We start from the raw sequence: 26,617 nt of genomic DNA, 5'->3' as shown, positions 1-26,617 counted from the left end.
AGCAGCAGCATCTCTCCATCTATGGCAGCCAGTCCATCCCAGTGTTTGTTGGACTCCAACACAAGCCTCCTCACTCTACTGACTGAGACACTGATCAGCTGATCACCTCAACCACATCTGATTCTATCAGGAAGATTATAAAAGCCACTGCTGTGATTAAAGACTGAGATGATCCCACCAGTAATGATTTCTAACCTCAACATGTTTTCTTTTCATTATTCCAGGTCTGAAAACGCTGCGTCTTTATTCTGATTTTGACCACTTGTCATTTTCTGCCAATAAATGATCTAAATGGAAATATTTTCATTTCAGATTTGAGAGAAATGTTGTCAGCACTTTATAGAAGGAAACAGAAATGTTCATTTTACTCCAACACATCCCTATAAATAGCCAAACCATCAGAAGTGATCATGTTGCAGTGGTCTCTTGTTTTGTTCCAGAGCTGTAGATGAACACAACGGTGTTAAAACATCTCAGTCCACTGGCCCAAGCAGTTGTTCAGTTTGTCAGCGTACCCTGAAGAAACTTGTGTTTTCTGTTTCCTTCTTCAGCCGTCGACCTCCAGGAGAGAACTCTCTTCAGCCCTGTCCTGGTCTCTGACGGGTCCCGCTGTCTTCTGGCAGCTGGAAACACAAAGAAGAGCTGGGTGAAGGTTTGCTGGATGTGACGGGTTATTACTACACCCTGCATCTCACCTGTCCTGAGTGTGTGGCGACCCTTCTCTCTGTCATTCAGACACAAGTCTCACAGGACGGTGTCCACCAGCGACGAGACGCCACAGGCTCGTACAAAAGAGCCACGGCAGAGTGGAACGCTTTCACTAAGAAATAGACCTGTTCAGGCTTGGGGGGGGGGACAAAACTGAAGCCCCTGTGTTTTTCTAAGTTTGACACATATACTGAAGGCTTGCTGTCTACTGTTGTTGATGCTAAGTAGTTTATCTCCTTGACTACCATGTTCTGTCTGATTAAATGTTCCCAGAGATAATGAGGTTCTAGCCTCTGTTACCTCTGAGGGTTCACAGGGAGCTTTTTGATGTTCTAATTGTAAACATTGTAATCCAGCTGTTCTGCAAGCACTTCAAATAAATGTTGTTGTCAATCTTCTCTGTGTGTGACTTTAATTTGGTGTAAATGCTGTGTATTGATTTATGACCAAAGCTGATCAGAACTGTTGAACTAAGAAGAATCATCTGGTTAAGTTGCTCTGGATTTATGGTTCTTTCACTCAGTCTGAGGAAGAAACAAAAAGTCAGATAAGAACTGAAAAGCTACTTTAGAGATGATTTGACCTACACACAGAACTTGGAACGAGTGTTTAACTACTTACTTGAAGAGATTTCTTCTCACTTTCCTAATATGTGTTTATTTTTTCTTATCTCAAGAAATCTCACCAAGTGTGATTCTCTCACTGCACTGGCAGATTATTTCACTTAGTTTTAGTCTATATCTGCTCAAACCAGGTATTTATTTCTTAGATTCAGACTATTAATTCATGCAGTGTGAGGAGGAGTCGTCATCTGGAGCCCACACACAATCACACAATCCCAAAGTGTCATTTGTGTAACAGGAGCCAGATGCTGTTGAGGGGGAAAGGCAGCCTGGCTACATAGTGAGTATTAATGGAAGGACTCTCCACTGTCTCCATGTGTTTACACAACTCAGGAGCTATCAGACAGTTGGATGCCAACCAGATCCAACTGTCAGATGTAGACATGCAGCACAAGAAGAAAAAGATGGAAAACCTTTCACTGGAGTCTGAAATAAAAAGAGGACGATTAGAAAAGTGGAGCTGGAAATAAAGCAAGTGGAGCAGGAGGTGAGTTCTGCCTTCAATGCTCACTGTATGCTGACTGGAACACAAACCCAGCTCCAACAAGATGACACATGTTCAATACAAATAATCTTCCTTTCTGCTCTGACAGTGGCGTGGCCATTCTTGTGAGAGCCTTTCACAGCTTTAATGTTCAGGTGAACTCTGTCCATTGCTGGTGATGTGCACTGATTGGTTTAATAGTCCTCATCTTGTGATCTCAGATGCTCTGCAGTGCTGACTGTCTGATCACAATGGCCTGGCTCAGTCCATGACTCCAGATCTAGCAGCGCCTATCACAAGGTGAGCCACACAGCCCCTGTTAATAACCACTGTCTCTCTGTTTATGAGGCTGGAATGATGACATGTTGTGTTGACAGGTCAACTCTCTGCTGTGTTGCTAGGAGACAGGGGCTATGCCTGCCAGCCTTTTCTCCTGACACCATCCACAGACCCCCAGGAAGCACATATGCATGCTTTAAAGTTCAGTTCATGTGTCCTGCAGTGGCAGAGGAGGCTGTGTTTTTATTGATTGATTGATTTAACTTGATGTTTATGACGTTTGTGCTGTTTACTGTGTGTATACAAGCTGGCAGGGAGGCTACTGCATCCATTCACTGGTCTGTTCATCTGATGTGTATAGATGTGTCCTGTATTTCTTTCAGTGTGCAGACATGTGGGATGTGTTATATACAGACCTCTGCGTTGTATCATATGCTTTGATTGTGTGCTTTCTATCTTGTAGAGTCACTGTGTGACTTCAGTTTGATTTCTCCTTATTCAATAAAGGAACATAAAGTTACACTCTGATGTGTATTTATATTTCCATACTACATCTGTTGTCGTGGTCTCATCAGCCTGCCCAGTCTTCATGGAATCCTGCAGTTATCCACTCCTACCTGAATGAACAATTCTCCAACCTGCCTATGATTCCTCTTACATTTTCAAACTGTCATGTAACATCATCAGTTTGTATCATAAGATTCCACATGTACACTTTAGTCAGATATGTGTATCTATGACAGATGTATGTTTATCTTGCTGTTCTCTTCTCTTCTCTCTTTGCTGTTCTCTTCTCTCTTTCTTCTGTCTGTACCCGGCTGGCCTTAGGCAGATGGTTCCTCCATATGAGCTGGGTTCTGTTCAAGGTTTCTTCCTGTTAAAAGGGAGTTTTTCCTGCCACCGTTGCCTTCAGGCTGCTCTGGGGGTTTCAGGCCGGGTTTTTGTAAAGCGTCTTGAGACGATTTGTATTGTTATTGACGCTATATAAATAAAACTGAATTGTACTGAATTGAATTTATATGGGATGTGTATTTATATTTATATGGGATGTGTATTTATATTTGTATATGGGATGTGTATTTATATTTATATGGGATGTGTATTTATATTTATATGGGATGTGTATTTATATTTGTATATGGGATGTGTATTTATATTTATATGGGATGTGTATTTATATTTGTATGGGATGTGTATTTTATAGGACGGAGTACTAGGGCCACACTGAGGAAGAAGAACAAAGTCCTACATTTATCAGACTGGTTCTTTCTGTTGAAAAGATGCATTTTATTACATATTCTGTTTAAAGTCCTGATACTTATGACGATGTGATGCTGATGTGCCAAAACATTAAGTACCTCCTTGTTTGTGGAACTATACTGAAGTACAATTAAAATGCTCCACGGCCCTCATTTTAACAACTCTCCTCCTCTAAAACAACGGCTTACAGTTTTATCACTTTATTCTCATAAATTTATAACTTTGGGCAGCACAGTGGCGAGGTGGTCATCACTGATGCCTCCCAGCCAGAAGGTTCTGGGTTCTAATCCAGGCCGACTGGTTCCTTTCTGTGTGTAGTCTGCATGTTCTCCCTGTGTCTGCGTGGGTTCTCTCCAGGTTCTCCAGCTTCCTCCCACCGTCCAAAGACATGCTGGTTAGGTTCATTGGTGATTCTAAATTGGCCGTAGGTGTGAGTGCGAATGGTTGACCCCCGTGACCCTTAACAGGAATAACCGGGTATAGAAAATTAAAGAATGAATGAATGAATTTATGACTTTATTTATGTAAACAGAGAGAGGAAGAGGAAGAGGAAGAGGAGAGGAAGAGGAAGAGGAAGAGGAGAGGAGAGGAGAGGGAGAGGAGTTTTCCAACATTCAATAAAAAGAGAGACCATCAACGACACCTGGGGACTTGAAGCTCAGGATCTAAAGAGCAGAAAACTAAACTAATGTGATGCAAAGAATAAGGAGACAGGTTGATGAGTGAGGAGGCAGAGACAGTAGATAAAGATAAGAAGTTGTTATTGAACAAATAAACCTGAAGAGAGAAGTGGAGAAAAGATAAGACAAGGTCAGTATGACTACAATGATTAGATTCATATTAATGTAAAAGGCTGACTACAATCAAACTAAAAGTCTAATAACTCCAACCAGTAGCTACCATCAGTGGGCTGGGGCCTCAGTGGGAGGCAGACTACCAGTTACCTTCTCCTTCCCAGTGGCCTGGGCTACAACACTAAAATAATCCCATTAAAAGTCACCCAGTGTCTACTTGCATGCAACAGGAGTGAGGTCCTCACCACGGTGCCTAGCCTCCCACCTGACCACACCCAGGCTGCACTGACAATCAACAAAGGAACAACAACTCCCTGAAACACTAAGAAAGCACCACCAGGGACCATCAAGAGAGGCTGAACTGATCCACCTGAAGCCTTTTATAGTGCCAGTGTTTCCCATTAATTAACGAGACTGTGGCGGGTTTGGGCACGCCACAGTCTCATTTGACCATAAAAAAAAATCATAAAAAAAATAAATAAATAACGATGATGATGATGATAATGATAATAATACAGTATTTCACCATCTCTAATCACTGTCAGTCAGCCCATCCCGGTGTACTCGGTCCCTCCAGCCCGCGAGTGAGCGCACTCGCACTCACATACACACGCATAGGTCGCGCTGCATTGTACAGGACGGCATTTGAAGAGAATTTGAGAATTTTTTGAAAAGAGAAACGACGAGATGATCTATGGCAGGGGTGCTCATTACGTCGATCGCGATCGACCGGTAGATCGCGAAGGTAGTGCGGGTAGATCGCGTGCCGCCTATTTTTTTTTTTTTTTTTTTTAGATGTTAGTCTAAAACATTTATCTGTTTATCTGTTGCAACTCCAAAACAACCAGCAAGACAAACGTTCATCTTTATTTATTTTTACTTTATATTTGCAACATACCCACAGTTCAGCGGCACACATCCACAGCCACGCACAACTTCAACAACTCAACACTACCGTCTTTCTTAAAGAGACAGCGCTATTTTTCTGAAGGTGCAGTTCACCAGTTTTTCTTGATAAAAATAAAAACAAAGATGGATCGAGCTTTTAACACTGTAGCACCAATTAATATGACTAATATATATATATACATTATGAATGAACCAACTGCGCCCCCCCCCCCCCCAACCCTGCCACCACAGTCTCCTAAAATCCTGTGGGAAACACTGATAGTGCACCTGGCAGGAGGCGGAGCTGAGGGAGGAGACCACCTGGGTTGCATTCTCAACCTTTCACTGAGGTTCAGCACATGTATAGAGTCAAAGTATCCTAACATCCATAGACTAGAACAATGTTTACCTTCTTAGAGTCAGTGATATCCAGTATGATGACCTCATGACCTCTAGGGGCTTTAGGGAGAATATTTCCCACTCTGGTGAGCTCTCCCATCCATGCTGCCAAAGTGGAGTGACCAACAGATGCACAATATGAGTTTGTCACAGATGTTCCTGTTAGTAAAACATACAACATTGTAAATGTGTTTCTTCAGACTTTGTTAGCGTAGCATCCATTTAGCCAAAAGTGGACGGTTGAGATCATTTTTCACTTTTTGCTCTATTCTACATTTCTGAGAATCTAATGACTCCACCAGTATATATGACTGACAGATGATCAGACATGTCACAGTTAAACTGAACACTGAACATCATGTTATTTAGAGAGAAAAGAAAGACTTTAAGGGAGCTTTGAACTGATTAAGACTGAAATGAAAAGGTCATGTAGTGATCCAAGGTCAGAAAGGAACCTGAAGAGGAGCATAGATGTAGAAAACCATCAGGTCAAAGCCAGACTCTGAATATATAGAAGAGTCAATGTCCTCAGTTCCTCTGAAGTCACGTCATTTAGTAGAAAGGCTGCAGCACAACAGACGCATGCGCACTCTCCTCTGAAGACTAGTCGGTCCTGTTTGTCTGGACATGTTTCATTTCTGCTAGAGACGTCATGTGACAGAAACCTGGATCATGTTTCCTCCTTCACCCAGTGTTGGAGTTTAATCATTAATATACTAATGTCAAATATACACTTTACATGCTCTTCATTCATTTGGAAGCTCTCTACGTGATGGTAGACAATGATGGACAGGTGAGATATGTTGTTATAGTTGTCATGGAGATCATTATCAGTGACACTCAGAGCGTCTCTTTACTTTCTGTTTGAAGTGACTCAGTTCTTTATGGTTTGGTTATCGCCCGTCCCTCCACCTGTTGCTCCACCTCCATCGTTCCACTTCCTGGTTGATTGAGCGCTAGCGGCTGAAAGACACACAAGTCATCACCGTCAGAGACTTTCAGGTTTATTTCAGTTTTATTTCAACCTTCCACTGAATGTGATCTAGTCAGGTTGATAGATTGAAGTCAGGTAAACAGAGGAGGAAGAAGAAGACAAGATGTCTGCTGGAACATCTGCGTGTCTCTGCATGACTTTACTGAGCGTCGTCCTGTCTGTCTCTGCTGGTGAGTTGAAACCAAAGCGTCTTTAGCTCTGACATGTTCAGGAGACAACGTAGAGTCTGACTGGATCTAGAATCAGGGCTCTCAAGTTTTGAGATGATCACGCCCTGGACAAAACCAAAAAGTAGAGAAAAGACATTTGTCCATAAGTGTCCCCTTGAACAGCACTGGTCATTGTCTCCTGTGTTTCTAGGAGGTTCAGTCTGAACATGCAGACAGCATACGTGTGTACATTTACATGTTAACAGTTAAAAACACAAACTAAATTACTGCGTGTAATGGCTTGTGTTTATAATATTATGAATGTAATGTGCGTTATATGGAAGACAGTAAAGGTGTGACTGACTTTAGCCACTTTAACCCCCCCATTGGCTGATAGGTCACTGGTTCAAACAGAGCAGTCTGCCTTCTCCTCATCCATTCATAGATTATTAAACTGTGTTAATAATGTGAGGTGAGTTTTATCAGGTCTCAGTGTGATAAATGTCCTGTGTGGTGTGTGAACGTTCTACAGCAGCTCCAACATTAGTAGTCATCATTTTACTACATCAGCTTCCTCTCTGTTATTTCCTCTAATGCTCTTTAGTTTATCCTTCGTCTTGTCTTCCTGTTTACTGCTCACCGTCTGTTTTAACTGCTTAGAAAACATAATGTGTAAAATGATCCCATCATTCTGTGTTACATAGTTTTAGACAACTTCATTCCAAGTCATGACCAAGTCTGAAACTTCTTTTACTCTTTTACTTACTTCTTTTAGGAGACAGTGAAAATAAACCCTTAGATTTAGTTTAGTTTACTTTCAGAGTCAGACTGCTGCACCTGACACAAACTGGATGAACAGATGTCAGATAAATCTTCAAGATTACCAACACTAGAGAGAAGAGACGAGACAGACTCCAGACGAGGTTGCCTTAAGGATCTTTTACTTGCAGCAAGGAGAGGACACAATGACATTAGCCTAGCCTATAACACAGTGAGCTCTGTCTATTTGTCAGTGACATCTATATTTATACTCCTGTGAAGTGAATATTGTCATTTATGTTTGAGAATCAGAGAACATGTTAACTTTTCTATCAACAGGTGTGAAAGTATGAGGAAACTGAACGTCTTTATCAGAGTGAAGCTGAATGTAGAGAGAGACACACCTGGCCCCTCCCTCTCTTCACCTGTCAGAGGAAAGCTGACACTGTCTTCACAAACGTGGCTGCAGAGAAGTGTTGTCAGAGAGTCAGTAGATGATCAGCTGCTGTGAGCCTTAGTTTGACAGGAAGATGAAGACGTTGGTGGTGTTTGTGATCCTCGTTCACGGTAAGATATCTTCTTCCTGGATCTGATTCTCACTTCAGTCTGACATCATTTCTCTCACGTCTGTCTCTTTAAAGAAAGTCAGTGATGACCTGTTTCAACTTTGATTAGTTCTTAGTTTGTCTGTGAGGGACACGTCCAGAAGCAGAGTCTGATGTTCTGTTCACGTGGACTGTTTCTAATCACTGCTGTAAATGTAAAATCACATCAAGAAAGAAAGAATCAAACAGATTGAAGGTGAGCTCAGAGCTAACGACTGCTTGATGATCTGGCTGCAGGTCAGGACTTCACTGTTGGACACAAACATTTACAAATGTCAATGTGTTTGAAAGTCAAACTGTCAGCTAGTGACTTCTTCATGGGGGGATGTTGACGACTAGTTTCCTCATCCAGATGCCACATTACTGAGAACAAGCAACAGAGACATATTAAAGGTTAAGAAATGTTAACCTTATTAAACAGCAGCTGTTTTCATTCACCCTATCTATCCTGATGTTTCCAGTGGTGAATGTGGGACAGGTTTTCAGTGACTGGAACAAACTGAATGTCCTGGTCTGGACTTCACAGCCTCCGTCCTGTTTATTTCTGTCTCTAGACAAAAGTCTGAACATTCACACATTAACAACAGGTCAGTCTTCAAATGGGTTCTTACTGGAATCAACACAAATGATCCAAAGCTTTCTGAGCAGCACAGAGGACAGAACGTTGACTATCACATGTCTGGATGTATCAGATGATCAGAGAACAGTCGGTCCAGTCTTCTGTTCCTGACATTGTGAACTGGAACCAGGTCAGAGGTTAACTATCAAACACAAACACAGTGAGCTACGGTGTCCTGGAGTGGACAGAAAGACAAACATCTGTAGAATGAGGCCATGTTTCCTAAGCTGAGTGCTAGAAATGCTAGAAAGAAGACACGAGAACAGAGCATTGACTTTGGACCCAGCCCCCCTGGACCTTATGGACAAGCAGACCATGAACATGAAGGATGTTTCTCAGTAACATCTTGCTCCAATCAGTAGATGTTCTCTCTGTGTTTGCTGCATGTTAGCTTCCTAGTGTTCCAGACTTGTAAATCTGTGAAAGCAAGAAGCCATCTCTGAATACTTGACATGAATAACACGGTTGGAGTTCTAGTTTGGACGTTGAGACAGTTTGTGGTTTAGATTGGTGCTGTTAAAGAAGAGATGTGTCTCTGTGTTAGTATCAGGACCAGAGGAGGCCTTTTACTGATGGAGTGTAGTGCAGAGATCAGTCCTGAGAGATGGTGCACCATGAGTTCATTCATCAGTTAGAGCTAAAAATCATCTTCTGCTTGACTGAACTCTAAACTGTTCCAGGACTGGAGTAGAGGACAGACCTGATCAACACTCGTACTCGTACTCGTCGTCTTCCGTTTATCCGGGTCCGGGTCGCGGGGGCAACAGCTTCAGCAGGGAAGCCCAGACAGCCCTCTCCCCAGCCACTTCAGCCAGCTCCTCCGGAGGAACCCCCAGGCGTTCCCAGGCCAGACGAGAGATATAATCCCTCCATCGTGTCCTGGGTCGGCCTCGAGGTCTCCTACTGCTGGGACATGCCCGAAACACCTCTCCTGGGAGGCGTCCGGGAGGCATCCTTACCAGATGCCCTAGCTACCTCAACTGACTCCTCTCGACGTGGAGGAGCAGCTGCTCTACTCTGAGCTCCTCCCGTATGTCCGAGGTCCTTACCCTATCCCTAAGGCTGAGCCCGGCCACCCTACGAAGGAAACTCATTTCGGCCGCTTGTATTCGTGATCTTGTTCTTTCGGTCATTACCCAAAGTTCGTGACCATAGGTGAAGATTGGAAAGTAGATCGACCGGTAAATTGAGAGCTTCGCCTTTTGGCTTAGCTCTCTCTTCACCACGGCCGACCGGTTAAGCATCCGCATCACTGCAGATGCTGCTCCGATCCGCCTGTCGATCTCTCGCTCCCTTTTACCCTCACTCGTGAACAAGACCCCGAGATACTTGAACTCCTCCACTTGAAGCAGGACCTCCTCCCCGACCCGGAGTGGGCAATCCACCCTTTTCCGACTGAGGACCATGGCCTCAGACTTGGAGGTGCTGATCTTCATCCCAGCCGCTTCACACTCGGCTGCGAACTGCCCCAGCAGGAGCTGGAGGTCGTTGTTCGATGAAGCTAAGAGGACCACGGTATCCGCGAAAAGCAGGGACGAGATCCTCCGATCACCAAACACGACACCCTCCCCCACCCGGCTGCGCCTAGAAATTCTGTCCATAAAAGTTATGAACAGAACCGGTGACAAAGGGCAGCCCTGGCGGAGTCCAACCCTCACTGGGAACAGGTCCGACTTACTACCAGCTACACGGACCAAACTCGCACTCCTTTGGTACAGGGACTGAATGGCCCTTAGTAAGGAGCCATCCACCCCATACTCCCGGAGCACCCCCCACAGGATGCTCCTGGGGACACGGTCGTAAGCCTTCTCCAGATCCACAAAACACATGTGGACTGGTTGGGCAAACTCCCATTTCCCCTCCAGCACCCTAGTGAGGGTAAAGAGCTGGTCCATGGTTCCACGTCCGGGACGAAAACCGCATTGTTCCTCCTCGATCTGAGGTTCAATGATCGACCTGATCCTCTTTTCCAGCACCCTGGCATAGACCTTGCCGGGGAGGCTGAGGAGTGTGATCCCCCTATAGTTGGAACACACCCTCTGGTCCCCCTTTTTAAAAATGGGGACCACCACCCCGGTCTGCCACTCCAGAGGTACTGCCCCCGATGTCCACGCAATGTTGCAGAGGTGTGTCAACCAAGACAGCCCTACAACATCCAGAGCCTTGAGATACCCAGGGCGGATCTCATCTGCTCCCGGAGCTCCGAGTTGTTTCACTACCTCGGCGACTTCTGCCTCAGAGATTGGACGATCCCACCCCAGGCCCTCCGGCTCTGTTTCCTCTATGGAATACGTGTTGGTGGGATTGAGGAGCTCCTCAAAGTATTCCTTCCACTGCCCGACGATATCCTCAGTTGATGTCAGCAGCTCACCACCCCCACTGAGAACAGTGTGAGCGTGTTGCCGCCTACCACCCCTGAGGCGCCGGACGGTTTGCCAGAACCTCTTCAGAGCTGATCGATAGTCTTCTTCCATAGCCTCACCGAACTCCTCCCACGCCCGAGTTTTTGCCTCAGCGACTGCCCTCGCCGCAGACCGCCTGGCCATCCAGTACCGGTCAGTTGCTTCAGGAGACCCACAGACCAACCATGCCCTGTAGGCCTCCTTCTTCAGCCTGACGGCTCCCTTCACCTCTGGTGTCCACCAGCAGGTTCGGGGGTTACGCGACCAGCACCAGCGACCTTGCGGCCGCAACTTGCAACAGCCGCCTCCACAATGGCGGAGCGGAACATGGCCCATTTGGACTCAATGTCCCTCACCACCCCCGGGACGCGGTTGAAGTTCTGCCGGAGGTGGGAGTTGAAGACCATCTTGACAGGTTCTTCCACCAGGCATTCCCAGCAGACCCTCACTACTCGTTTGGGCCTACCAGGTCTGCATGGCGTCTTCCCCTGCTATCTGATCCAACTCACCACCAGGTGGTGATCAGCTGACAGCTCTGCTCCTCTCTTTACCCGAGTGTCCAGAACATACGGTCGCAGGTCAGATGATACGACTACAAAGTCAATCATCGACCTACGACCTAGGCCGTCATGGTGCCAAGAGCACCGATGAACAACCTTATGTTCGAACATGGTGTTAGTTATGGACAAACTGCGACTTGCACAGAAGTCCAATAACTGAACACTACTCGGGTTCAGATCAGGCAGGCCATTCCTCCCAATCATGCCCCTCCAGGTCACGCTGTCGTTGTCCACATGAGCGTTGAAGTCTCCCAGCACGACAATGGAGTCCCCAGTTGGGGCGCCATCCAGCGTCCGTCCTAGGGCCTCCAAAAAGGGCGGGTATTCTGAACTGCTGTTTGGCGCATATGCGCAGACAACAGTCAGGACCCGTTCCCCGACCCGAAGGCGCAGGGAAGCAACCCTTTCGTCCACCCGGGAGAACCCCAACGTACAGGCAGATACAGACATGTGGACTCGAGTCACATGACTTGGACTCGAGTCAGACTCGAGTCATGATTTTAATGACTTCAGACTCGACTTGATAAAATTCGCCATAACTTGCGACTCGACTTGGACTTGAATGCTATTCACTTGAGACTTGAATCGGACTTGGCCTCTTTGACTTGTAATGACTTGACATGTCTCGAGTCAAAAACTACATTTCCTGATCGTGGACCAAGACACCCCAGAGACTCATTCACTTCCGCGAGGAAAAAAAAAAACCAAAAACATGCGAGACGAACGGGCAGAGCCTGCTGGCCGATACAGAGACATGCAGCCGAGCGTCCGGTCTGCATGACAAACAAAATACCGTAAATCCTCTAATAGAGGCCCGGGCCTTTATTTGACTCAAGCGCATCGCGGCCCCGGCCTTTATTGGAAGGAGGCCAGAATTTGAGGCAGGCCTCTATTTCTATTTGAGCAAAACGAACTACCAGTAGAATGAATAAAAACAAGATTTTGTGTCTATTTGAACCTATAAAATACCAGGTTCATTTATTGAAAACGTACAGTTACCATAACATGGTATGCTTACAGAACATTAACAACAAATACCGGTAATTCAGGCTAAATTCCAGTGTAGAAATATGGTAACAAAAACGTAGCAAACATACCGGTAGTGCATTGTAAACGAAAAGCAACAGACACCTTACCACTCCAAAGTTTAACCATTCCTGTCTCGTTTGGTTTGAAGCAAAAAAAAAAAAAATAATCCTCCAATTCTATTGTGTGGACTGAACGTGCGCACAATTTTTTTTTTAATTTTTTTTTAATAAATCAATCCGCGGATCACGTGTGTTCCGAACCGAAGACATTGATCCGAACGGATCACGGATCAATGATCGTTTTTCAGTCACGGGTAAAAAATACACGTAGGCTACACAGTCAACATAGTAAATTATCTAAATGTACAATGTACAAACAATTTAGACCTTAATTGTTTTAGGGCTTTATGGTTTTATTTATTTTCATTGATAACCAGTGCCTTTGGTTGCAGCTTATTTTTACTATTTCTCTCTCTCTCTCTCTCTCTCTCTCTCTCTCTCTCTCTCTCTCTCTCTCTCTCTCTCTCTCAAGTCTGCTGTTTTTGTTATGCAGATTAAACATTGTTTTATTGAAATATTAAGTTTCATTGTGATTTAAGGAAAATGTTGACCTACTATAACTGGCATCCACTGAAGCATCCAGTAGATGCCAGTTACATGCATCCACACAGTTCATGCCTCACTAGTCAAGGCGCTTTACCAACTTTAGGATGACAGTGGGGCCTTCCGTGCTAATACATTTCCAACCCACCATTCACACACAATACTTTGAAGGTCTTTGGGCGCATGTGTATATACAGATAAATAAAATATATGCATATTTTAATTTGTGTTTATAATAAAAATAAAATACTGTAGATTAGGTTGATATGTTGAAATTATGATAGTTAGTCTAATAATGGCATTATTAAGTGAAGAGTACATGATGACTTGTTCAGGACTCGAAGAAGCTTGGGACTTGGACTTGGACTCGACTTGGCTTTGGTGTTACTTGGACTTGGACTCGACTTGCCCTTCTCTGTCTTTACTTGGGACTCGACTTGGACTTGACTGCTAAGACTTGGGACTTACTTGGGACTTGCCAAACAGTGACTTGGTCCCACCTCTGGGCAGATAGTCCAGGGGCAAGCAAAAAGCCCACCCCGGCCTTCTGCCTCTCACCCGGAGCAACTCCAGCAAAGAAGAGAGTCCAACCCCTCTCAAGGACTTGGGTTCCAGAGCCGACCTCTTCCACAAGCTCCGGTTCCTTCCCCGCCAGAGAGGTGACGTTCCATGTTCCGAAAGCCAGCTTCCATAACCGAGGATCAGACCGCCAAGGCCCCCGCCTTGGTCTGCTGCCCGATCCACAATGCACCGGACCCTTCATATTCCTCCTGCGGGTGGTGGGCCTACAGGGAGGCGAGCCCATGTCTCCCGTTCGGGCTGGGCCCGGCCGGACCCCATGGGCGAAAGCCCGGCCACCAGGTGCTCGCCCACGAGCCCCAGCCCCAGGCCTGGCTCCAGGGTGGGGCCCCGGTAACCCTCCGGGCCGGGTACACGGTCTTCTGTTGATTCTCTTCATGAGGGGCCTTCTGAACCGTTCTTTGTCTGGCCCTTCGCCTAAGACCAGTCTGCCTTGGGAGACCCTACCAGGGGCAAATTGCCCCGGACAGCATAGCTCCTAGGGTCATTAGGACACTCAAACTCCTCCACCACGATAAGGTGACGGTTCAAGGATCGATCAACACAATCTTACAAATGTCATTACTCATTACTTTGAGCAAGAGAGGAAGTTTTTCAGACAAATCTATGAAAACTGTCAAAACACATTCAATGATCTGTTCTTTGACTTCAGTCTGTGAATGAAATGTAGTTTTTCATTGACTGACTGATAGTTCAACTGGTTTCTCTGGTCCCTGCAGATAATGTGACCTACAGTCAGTCATGTGTCAAGTCAAACCCACAGCATGCAGCTGATTTGTCTTTCTCTTTGTGTGTCCTCTCAGTTTCCCAGCATGCCCTGGCAGGTGTGGTGCAGGTGAATGAGGGGGCGGAGTCTGTCCTGCTACCCTGCCAATACTTGGGTGTTATACCTGAGGACCCCACAGTGATTTGGACCAGGAACGATCTCAGTCCCAAGTCTGTCCACAAACGAGGAGAAACAGATGAAGTTGAAGGTCAGAACCAGGTTTACAGGGGGAGGACATCGATGACGCCTGATGCTCTAGACACTGGAGACTTCAGCCTCACTCTGACAAAACCCCACCTCTCTGACAGCGGCAGCTACACCTGCTCCATCAGTGATGGAAGAGGAGAACTGAGAGTGACAGACGTACATCTACAGGTCAAAGATCAGAAACAAACCTCAACATGTGTTCACTGTTTAAATATGAGGAGGAAGAAAAAGACTCAACTGAACCTTTGTGAGGTTTCACTTTCTGTAGCAGAACATTTGACAACTTTCATAGAACTGTCTAAAATCACTCCTAAATTTCTCACAGTTTGTTATAAGTTTTTGGGCAAACCACTGCTTAATGTCAGCAGTGCAGTCAACTAAAGTGCTGTGTGCATTGCCAGACTTCAGTGGCAGATAGATTTGCACATGATCTGCATAACAGTGAAAAGATAAGTTGTGCCCGGCTATAATTGACCCAAAAATACTGATAACATCAACTGAGAGAATGAACTTTGTGTCAAAGCCCTCTCAACATATTGGACATTCTGGGGACCCCCTCTTGGAGACATAAAATGGTTTAGTCCCAACAATTTTATTGAATAATGAGATAGTTTATTTGATTTGATTCTCAAATAAATTCTTCAGTATAATCGGATCTGATTTTAGCTTAAAACCCGATTTATGCTTGTTCATAAATAAATGCCCCCAAGCTTGTGTGCTTTGTGTACTGGCATGGCTAGGGGCCCACTGACAGGTCCCAGAATTTGGTGCTATGCCCCTGGTAGCATGTATAATGAAAACAGAATAGGGCCAAGAATGGAACCTTGAGAGAAAGGCACAAGAAGAAGACAAGTCACTGATCATCACAGAAAAGGTTCTATTGGAGAGGTATGACATAAACCACTTAAGTGCAGTGCCATGGATGCCAACATAGTGCTTCAGGTGAGACAGGAGGACTGCATGGTCCACTGTGTCAAAGGCTGCTGAGATTCAGCAGCACTAAGGCAACAGGGCACTTGGCATCAACAGACAATATCATTGTGCATCTTTAATAATGCAGACTCAGTGCTGTGACAACTGTTAGAGAAAAGTGTAAGGAAGAGTTTCTCACAGACATTTAGCAACGATGAAAGGATGAAAATCTAACTCAGGTTTTTATGTGATCCAGGAATGAAGTTTGAAAGCAGCAGCAACCAGGGCGTGATTCAATGTAGAACCGCCACTGACGTTGAAGATGAACTCATCGTCCAAAAACCCATTCCTTTATCAATTACTGCTCCTTTTTCTCTGCTTGACTTCATCCTCTTCTTCTTTGGGGAGTTTTGTCAGTTTTGATGCAAACACCTGCCTCTACAGTTTATCTGCTTTATTGTCCTCTCAGACCAGCAGGTGGACGTGAAGGTGCAGGAAGGGGCGGAGTCTGTCATCCTACCATGCAGAACAAACGCTGACCTGCCTGAGGACACCTCAGTGGAGTGGACTCGCTCTGAGACAGAACTCATCATGGTCCATGTGTATCGAGATGGAAACAACCAACCTAAAAAACAGGATGACCTTTACTGTAGCCGAACAAAGATGAATGAAGACCTGCTGGAAACTGGAGACCTCAGTCTGACCCTGAAATACCCCACAGAGAGAGACTCTGGATCATACATCTGCACCGTCTACAGAGGCCAAGACATCCTGAGAGAGAAAGTAGTGCTGCACCACCTCAAAGGTACTGTAAGGACTGTAGATACAGGTCAGAGGTCAGAGGTCAGAGCTGTAGATACAGGTCAGAGGTCAGTACTGTAGATACAGGTCAGAGGTCAGAGGTCAGTACTGTAGATACAGGTCAGAGGTCAGAGGTCATGTTGTTCTCTATGTTTCTCCACAGAACCACCTCCAGTCTGGCCTACAGTTCTCCTGGTTCTCCTGGTTCTCCTGGTTGTTGTTCTTGGTGTCGTTGGGGGTCTTTTGTTTCATTTTCGACACTACTTCATGCCAGGTGAGTCTCTACTACTACACTACCCATAATGCTGATGGTAACATGTGTCCTGTGGAGGAGACTTGTTCCAGCTGCTGAAAGAGTTCAGAGTTCAAACAGCTGCTACAGAGAGCTGAAGAGAAACTTCCAGGTTTAGTTCCAGAAGTCAGAAACTCTTCATCAAACATGTCTGCAGCACTTTACAGGACGCTTTGACTAGTTACCAAGGAACGAGTCAGGAAGACATCAGGGACAAACGGAGACACAATCCAGCTCTAATCAGAAGCTCCAGACGTCCTCAATCAGGACCTGAGCTCTGAGCTCATGAGTCCAGGTCTCTCCCAGTCCCAGTAAAACCAGAGCAGAGGGTTAGGGTTCTTCCTCATCCATTCATCTGATTGGTTCCTCATTAGTTCCTGACTTCTTCTTTGGTAACTGCTCCAAATGTCCTGAAGAAGAAAACTGGTGTTCAGTCACAAACTAGTTTCCACTGGTTTGTGTCAGAGGTGTGACAGACGTCAGGTGAGCTCAGGTCACCTGGTTGATCCACGTCCTCAAACAAACTGAACACTGAGAGTCCTCCACCAACATGAGACACATAGACAAGGATGGACAGAGACGTCCTGTTACCATCAGAGCTGCTGCTGCTGTCTCTACAGCTGATGATGCGATTTATTGTTCTCTCAGTCCCCCAGGTGGAGGTGGATTCAGGGGTGGAGTCTGTCCAGCTGACCTGCAAAACCACAGCTCACCTGCCTGAAGACGCTAAAGTGGAGTGGATGGACAGAGACAACAGGAAGGTCCATGTGTATCAGAACGGCTCTGACCAGCTTGAAGACCAGCACCAGATTTACAGATACAGAACGAAGATGAAGAAAAACCTGAAAACTGGAGACCTCAGTCTGACCCTGAAATACCCCAGAGAGAGAGACAATATTTTCACCTGCACCGTCTACAACAAGGAGGGAGACATCCTGATGAAGAAACAAGTGAAGCTCAATGTCAGAGGTCAGTACTGTAGATACAGGTCAGAGGTCAGAGGTCAGTACTGTAGATACAGGTCAGAGGTCAGAGGTCAGAGCTGTAGATACAGGTCAGAGGTCAGTACTGTAGATACAGGTCAGAGGTCAGAGGTCAGTACTGTACATACAGGTCAGAGGTCAGAGGTTCAAGGTTCAAGGTTCAAGGTTCGTTTTATTTTACAAATCATTTTAAAATACAACATACAAATTCAAATTCACAATATACAGTGAACATGATCTTGTAAAAAAGGGTAACCCCAAAAGCTTCTGTAGCTTATGAACGGGGACCCAGAGACATCAACAACAATGTAGTATATTATGACAATAACAATTCCTATTTCTAACAAACTAACCTAACCCTAGCCATCTAAGGCAATTCCATCAGTACAAAAAGGTATGGTTCAACACAATAATGATACAAATATCAACACATCAGGCACCGGTAGATGAAACTAAAAACAGCAAGCTGAGCTTGATTTAGACATAATTTAGCAGCAGTTTTTGTTTTAATCTTTTTTTAAAAATAGAAAGTGATGCAGACTCTTTAATCGTGCTCTCAACCTCATTCCAAGTCTGTGGTCCTTTAACGGTCACACTAAGACTTGTGCATTTTAGTTTCCGTCTCTTTCCCTTTATAAGTTGTTTTCCTCTCGTGTTGTATTCATGAGTGGGTAGAAAAATTGGGATGAGATGGCAGAGTCTGTCATTGAGTCTAAATGCTACATCATACATCACACAGGCATTATGGAAAGTGTTACATTCAAGAGTTTGTATCTGTAGAAAAGAGGATCAGAGGGGGCATTTAGCTTGGTCCATGATATTACTCTAATTACCTTCTTTTGTAAGGTCTTTAGTTTCTCAAGGTAACTGGGATATGAATTACACCATATAACATTGCAATAGTTCAAGTGGGGCTCAAATAGAGACCGATACAGAGTTAGTAGAGCTTCAAGAGGAAGAAAATGTCGGACTTTACAAAATAAGCCCACATATTTGGATAATTTCTTAGTCAGCTCATTTATATGTTTTTTGTAGCTTAAAAATGAATCTATGTATATTCCCAAAAATTGAGTGGAGTCTACTCTCTCGATAGCTCTACCATTTATTTCTATACACACATGTTCAACATCATTTCGGTTTCTATTTGAGCGGAATACAATAAAATTTGTTTTATTTATATTTAAAGATAATTTATTACACTTGAACCAGGTGTCCACCTTTGTTAATTCTTGATTCATAAGATTCTGGAGATGTTTCAGGTTTTTGTGTGACAGGAATAAATTTGTGTCATCAGCAAAAAGGACTTTGTGTAAAATAGGAGAGGAATTTACAATATCATTTACATATAAAATAAAAAGAAGTGGACCTAATATAGATCCTTGAGGGACCCCATATTTAATAATGCTATACTGTGATTCATTATCATTTACCTGAACATATTGCTCCCTATCGTGTATATAACTTTTGAACCAATTTAGCGCTGTGCCCCTGACACCATAATGTTGCAATTTACCAAGGAGGATTGAAAAATCAATCGTATCAAACGCCTTTGATAGATCGAGGAAAACTCCAATCCCACACTCACCTCTATCAATGGCGTCGTTGATTTTTTCAGTGAGATCTATAATTGCCATACAGGTTGTGTATTTCTTTCTGAAGCCATATTGTGATGGGATAATTATATTCAAGCCATCTAAATAATTACTAAGTCTACAATAAACAATTTTCTCGAATACTTTAGAAAAAGTGGGAAGTATAGATATGGGTCGATAGTTTTGCATGTTATTTTTATCTCCAGATTTAAATACTGGGATAATTGTTGCTATCTTTGTCATTTTAGGTACCACCCCATAAAGCAAAGAGAGATTGATGGAGTAGACGAGTGGCTCAACAATTTCATTCACAATGGCTTTAATGATTTTACTACATATACCATCCATGCCTGCAGTATTTGAGTCTTTCATACTCATAATAATATTAGTTACTTCTATTTTATCAGTTGGTGCAAGAAAGAAAGAATTTATATAATTACCTTGAAGATAATGCTGATAATTTGCTCCCTCTGGTGGACTAATAGTTTCAGAGAGAGTTTTACCTATAGAGTTAAAATGATTATTAAAACTATTTGCAAGATCATCACCATTTGAATTTGTTATGGCATTTTGCTTGATTTTGGTGTCAGGAAGTACAGTAGGTTTTTGTCCCCGACTGAGAACCTCATTTAGCACCTTCCAGCTTTGCTTCTGATCACCATGAGCAGCCTTGATAAGCTCAGTGTAGTGTCTTCGCTTACTTATTCGTATTTGTCTTTGTTTCCATCAGTTGGATTTTTAATGTAACGTTTGTAAAGTGTATTTTTCTTTTTAATTGACTTCAAAATGCCCCTCGTAAGCCATACTTTCCGATCCCCAGCATCACATTTTCTGATCTTTACAGGCATGGTGGCATTTACAGAGTCAGTTATTTCATCAATGAAAGCATTATATGCTGCATCAGGAGTTTTGCAGCCATAAACAGAATTCCATGATTTAACTCTGAGATTTTCAGATAATTTCATTAAGTTACTTTCACTCAGTACTTTCACTTTTGTTTTTAACAGTGACTCATTCATCTTTTTTGTAAGATCAATGAAGAGTACAACAGGAAAGTGGTCAGTGATGTCTGACAAAATTACACCTGAGTCAAAACAAGCATTTTGAGTGTTTGTGAGGATATTATCGATGATCGATTTACTAGATTCTGTTTCTCTTGTATATGTATTAATAGTGGGGAAAAAAGATGAGGAGTACAGTGTATTCATGAAATCATTTTTAGCACTGTTCTCCTTGGCTAGATCGATATTAAAATCCCCAAGGATAAAACAGTTTTTATTTGTTTTATTTATACAATTTAATAATTCATCGAATTTAGACATGAAACTATTCAAGTCAGAGTCTGGTGGTCAGTAAATTACACCTACAGTTATATTCTTTCCATTATTTATATTAATCTCAACAAATAGAGAATCAGAGTACCCATCATCAATATTTAGATCATCACAGACACTCACAGAATGTAGTGAATTTATATATAAACATACGCCTCCTCCTGGTCTACCAGGTCTATTTCTATTGTACAATACATATCCGTCCAGGTTGACGATGTTCAAATATGATTTATCAGTAATCCAAGTTTCACTACATCCAATTACATCAAATCTGTGGTCTAGGCTGGCTAAAAGGGACAGAAAATCATCATAATGCTTATTCAGGCTTCTAGTGTTTAAATGCATCAGAGAGTATGAGTGGTCATTTTTGCATTTTATAGATTTTAATTTATCAGGTGTATAGTATTTGCATTTTAACTTTTCGAAGCAATGCTGTTCGGGCACATCACAGTTTTCCTCACTGATTAGATCATCAAGTCCCATCTAATGCACATGATAGGAAAATGCCTGATATCTGATGTGAAAGTCATATAAAACCACATTATAAAATCTTGTGTCTAGGAATTCCTTCATCTTAATCTGGATCTAGCTAAGCTTAAACTAAAATGTATAGGAAAACTATGAAGAAAAGGGAGAGGGGGGGGGGGGGGGGGGGGTTACGGGAAAAAAAAGAGAAAAAAAGAAAGATAACGAAAATAAACAGAAAGGAGAAAAGGTGAATAAGTAAAACAAATACAAAATTCGTTCAATGCAAGATCAATGCAAGATCAACCAACAAATAGCATATGAGAAGTAAGGTCTCATGATCTCATTGTAGAAAAGTGAAAGCTTACTGCATACCAAGTAATTTTCTTGTAGATGATTTTGGTGCTTCCCTCCTTCAGACTGCAAACGGTGGAGTAGTGGAGGCTGTGCTTAGTGAAGGCGCAGTTTCTTGGCATCAGACAGTTTATTTATAACACATCGCTGGTTTGAGTTCGTGAGCAGGTGAAGACGACCATCCTGAGTCCAGCTGGCTGCGAGCTTGTCCTTTAGTTTTTTACGTAGGCCGTCCAGAAGTTTCACCCGCTTGGCTGTTAAACTCTCCAGAATGTGCATCTTTGGTGTTGATCCCTTGAGCCGTTTTTTCGCTTTGTAGACCTTATCTCTGATGTTGTATTGGGCAAACTTTACGATGATTCCCCTTGGTTTGTCCTTTTTGTGGGATTTAGGTCCAAGGCGATGGCTCCTGTCGATTTCACCAGATTGCACCTCTACGTTGAGATTGTTTTTAATTATGCCCATTATGACTTCATTTGTGTTTTCCCGATCATTTTCTGGAACACCGAAAATGACGAGACAGTTTCGTCTTGAATACTGTTCTTGCTCGTCTAAAATGTCCTCCACGTCATCATATTTTACTGTAGATACAGGTCAGAGGTCAGAGGTCAGTACTGTAGATACAGGTCAGAGGTCAGTACTGTAGATACAGGTCAGAGGTCAGAGGTCAGTACTGTAGATACAGGTCAGAGGTCAGAGGTCAGTACTGTACATACAAGTCAGTGATTTTCCATCAGTCTGTACTAGGGCTGGGTGATATGTACCAAAAGTCATAACCCGATATATTTAGGCTGAATATCAACATACGATATATATCCTGATATGGAGCTTTTTTGGGTTGTGGATGGCTTGTGACTGAAGCTTCTGCAGCGTGCACACATTCTTTGTACTGCAGTTTGTGCCACTGTTGTAGGTGGTGAAAAAGATTTCTAGTGCTTCCACCCGTGGCTGTAACTTGTTTATGGCACTCCCTACGTATAACCAGGGGTCACGTTAACCGAATATTTTCCGACGTTGACCTTTTTTTTTTTTTTTATTTGAAGGCCATCTGCCATTTTGCGGCTAACGGCTACCAAAATGGAGGAATCGGATGAAAGCACGTTGCTAGGACTGATGAGTTTTTGTGCAAATTTTGCAAAATAAAAGAGTTTGCATACCACCGTAGCACTTCAACCCTACGGTGCCATCTATGAGCTGTTAGTGCTAGCAGTCCCGGTCCGAGTACGGACATGACATGTCAGCAGCACAAACTTTTTCCTGGTATTTAAAGTCAATACTGAAAAAGTACTTAAAGTTATAAAGTTAATGACATTTTAATGAAAATGAAATGCTAATGAATTGCATTATTATCATTTAAAAAAAAATGAAAGTGACGGGTAAAAGTGACGATATTTTTATGACCCTGTCAGTCAAAATGACAGACAACGAAAAAGTCTAGTGTAACCTCTTCATATAACATAATTTGGTTTCTCATCTCATACTCTAAATCTGAACCTGAATCTGAAGCACAGGTAGCTACTGGTTAATTAATTGGGGGAGAGCACGCTGCAGCGACCAGAGGAGAGAGAGACGGAAAACCAATAGCCGGTGTACTAAAAACAATGATTTTGAGAACTTAAAACAAAAATAAATAACAAGAACGTTAAAACTTTAAAAGGTTTTAAAACCAAAAGTTTAAAAAAATGCAAATAAACGTTAAAACTGTTGATTATTAAAAGAAAATAAAAGAGTCTATCATGGTCGCCAGACCAGGGACGAGGCGGCTCAGAGGGGAGATGACGGAGGCCTGCCACCACTCCAGGTGCCGCAGGTGCCTCTTCTGGCCCTTGGCAGTGGGCTGCCAGGCTGACACCTGGAAGATAAAAAGACACGGCCAGTTTGGGTGTCCACACAAAGCACGGGATCCGGTGCCGCCGCACAACCACACACAAGAGCGTTACTGACTTCTCCTTCTTCTTCTTCTTCTTCTTGTTTTATGGCAGTTGGCAAACAACGTCTGGTTGCATTACTGCCACCTTCTGAAATGGAGTGTGAGTCTGAATACTATATTTCCCTATGCCTATATGATCTTTATTAAACCAGTTCTTCTAAGAAAAGAAAAGAGAAACTTAAAACATACATCTCCAGATTTCTTTTGTAAAATATCATTTAATATTAAAGGAGTCTCTTCCTCTTCTAGTTGATGGCTTAACTGTTGCCTCTCATTACCATATCTAGTACATTCTACAATTACATGTTCTATGGTTTCCTGAGTGTTACATACACTACATCTCCCATCAGCATGTTTTCCCACTAGAAATAGTGTACTATTTAGCCCTGTGTGCCCAAATCTCATTCGTGAAATTATATTCTCTTCCTGTGTATTTCTGCAAGTACTTCTACTCACCCCCACTCTTCTTTGAATACTATACATTTTCCTACCTGTCTGACCAGTATCCCACAAGACTTGCCACTTCTCCTTTATCTTTCCCTTAATAATGGATTTAACTTCAGCCTTACTATACTTAATACTTAAACTTATATGATCCAGTTCTGTTGCCTTTTTTGCATACTTATCAGCTAACTCATTCCCGGTCACTCCTTTATGAGCAGGAACCTATACAAAACCAACATTAATTCCAGCTTTCAATATCTTGTTTGCCATCTGGACTATTTCTAGAACAATGTCTTGTCTAGATTGTGAATTTATGTTTTGAATACTTATCAGAGCTGAAGCTGAATCTGAAGCAATTACTAAACTTCTTGGCCTATTGCTCTCAGCCCAAGAAAGTGCCATCAAAATAGCAATGCCTTTTTCTTTCCGGGTCGTGCTCTCTTTATATATGCCTCCGCCACTCTCCCCCGCTGCCGATTGGCTCAGCGGTACGGGGAGAGGGCGGAGCCTCCCAGGTGCAAAGTGGTGTGTTCACGGGCAGAAGTTAGTTAAAATCACACGCATGCAGTTAAAAACATAGTAAATAAAATGGTTAAAAACAACACAAGTAAAAAAGCATGTAATGTTAAAAGTCAAAACATAAAATTAGGTCAAAACAATTCAATCGTGTTAAAACCACATTTCTGTCCCGTGACACGAGTGCTCCTACTACCATGTGGACCACGCTCGCCTTGAACTTCCACCAGAGGTGGACAGAGTACACACCTTCACTACTTGAGTAAAAGTACAGATACTCCTGTCAAATATTACTCCAATACAAGTAAAAGTAGCTTAGTCAAAATTTTACTTAAGTAAAGTACTAAAGTATTTGCTTAAAAAAATACTTAAGTAAAAGTATTTAAAAAGTATCTCAGGAAATACAGGAAAGGAAAGTAGCTTCATTGTCATTATACAATCCACTCTACAATCCACGGCAGCCTCACTCTTTCTCTTGCAGACAGCTTTTCTCTCTCTCTCTCTCTCTCTCTCTCTCACACACTACAAGCTCATACAATTACGTTTAAAATGTTCATCAGCAATTTAACAAACATTAAGCTAGCTAACGTCAGTAGCTACTTTACATACCGCGACGTGCTTTTTCAGGTTGGAAGACGAGTTCTTGTAGGCCGTGATATAATTTGTTCGTGGTAAGCACAACAAACATTTAAAGGAACAGTATGTAAGAAATGTATTTCAATTAATCATAAAATGGCCCTGATATGTCACTAGACATGTTCATTTCAAATATTTATATCACTGACAACAGTGGTCCGGCCAGGATATTGTCATTTAAAAGTGAGAGTTGCAGCCCTCAACTGATGTTATTGTTGTCATGTTGTGTTTTGGTCTGAGGCGCCACCCTCCACCTATCGACCAATCACGAAGTCAGTAGAGTTTCGTCATCCGGGTTGCCAGCTCTGCTCTAGTTACCGCAGCTGCAGCTACGAACGTGTCGGATAAAACATGTATAACGTTACTAAACCTAAAAGACCTCGTTATGAAATCCGAAATACGTCATGACAAAGTCCGAAATAAAACAAGGATTTGTATAGGAGATATCTTTGAAAGATGGAGACGGCTGAAAATGGAGAAGAATTTGAAGACAGACGCCAACGTTGCTAATTTTCTCCTGGCTAACTTACTTGTACATAATGTAAATGGACATTTAAAATATTCACGACAGTCGAACAAAGTTATGCATGTTCGTGCAAAGTAACGTTACATTAGCGCATACAGAGGAGGTGGGTCATCGAACTGAAAAGGTAAGGAATTGTTTGGGAAATAAAAACGGCGAGTCGTCATTGCTAACATTAGCAATGCATTATGAGCCATTATGCTGAAACGCAGAGGAAAACAACATTAGCACGTCGATTATGGCAATGTGAAACGCAATTGAGACGTATTGAGTAGCCTAACGTTACCTCGATAACCTGGCAACCTCGAGTCAGGGGAGAGGTTGGGGGGGATACACCATTCTACAGTATTTTGAAAGTGATTGCAGTACCAGTTTTGGCCACAATCTTACATACTGTTCCTTTAAACTGAAACGAAACACTTTTGTGGCAAAAATCTCAAATATGGGTCTGAGATAAGGCCCCGGGTGCTCGGTGGGAGTTTCTCCAGGTGTTTCTCCAGTTTCTTCCTCCATTGTATGGATTGTATAGCGTGATGTAGCGAATCAGCAAATCAGCAGAAACAGTTTATTTTCCCAGAATTTTGAAAAAAATAAAAAATAAATAAAAAAATAATCAGCTGACGTAAGCTCAAAAGTAGCAAGTAACGAGAGCATCAACAGAAATGTAGTGGAGTAGAAAGAACAATATTTGTCCTTCAAATGTAGTGGAGTGAAAGTAAAAGTATCCCCCAAAAATAATACTCAAGTAAAGTACAGATATTCAAAAACTGTACTTAAGTACAGTACTCAAGTAAATTTACTTCGTTACTGTCCACCACTGCCTTCCACATCTGTTCCAGTTGTTCTTTCAGCCCTTGGTACTTTCCAACCTTTGCGTGTTCGTCCTTTCTGATGTTGGAATCTGCTGGTATCGCCACATCTATCACCACCGCCTTCTTCTGCTCTTTGTCTACCACCACTATGTCCGGTTGGTTAGCCAGGACCTGTTTGTCAGTTTGGAAGCTGAAGTCTCACAGCACCTTCATAAATAGATAGTTTAACATTTGACATTTAATACATCAGTAGTTTACACTTCTTAACTTGTCTCTGTTCAATGGAGAATGGGACATATTTCAGACTGGAACCAGTC

At 43.0% G+C, this 26,617-nt stretch overlaps 1 protein-coding gene across 2 annotated transcripts in view; it reads left to right on the top strand.

Annotated features, from left to right (window-relative positions):
* Positions 1–14,866: 14,866 nt before the first annotated feature.
* LOC311485946 (uncharacterized protein) overlaps positions 14,867–26,617 on the top strand; it is a 34,192-nt gene continuing 22,441 nt past the window's right edge. For both annotated transcript variants that reach the window (XM_084541681.1, XM_084541682.1), the window contains exons 1-2: positions 14,867–16,693; positions 17,360–17,680. In XM_084541681.1, coding sequence (XP_084397807.1) covers positions 16,687–16,693; positions 17,360–17,680 — 328 coding nt within the window. In that variant the 5' untranslated portion in view covers positions 14,867–16,686. The remainder of the gene's footprint in view (positions 16,694–17,359; positions 17,681–26,617) is intronic.

The sequence above is a fragment of the Chelon labrosus genome (genome assembly GCF_963514085.1).
Source record: "Chelon labrosus genome assembly, chromosome: 1".
NCBI classification, from domain to species: domain Eukaryota; kingdom Metazoa; phylum Chordata; class Actinopteri; order Mugiliformes; family Mugilidae; genus Chelon; species Chelon labrosus.
This window is presented reverse-complemented; position numbering and strand designations above follow the sequence as displayed.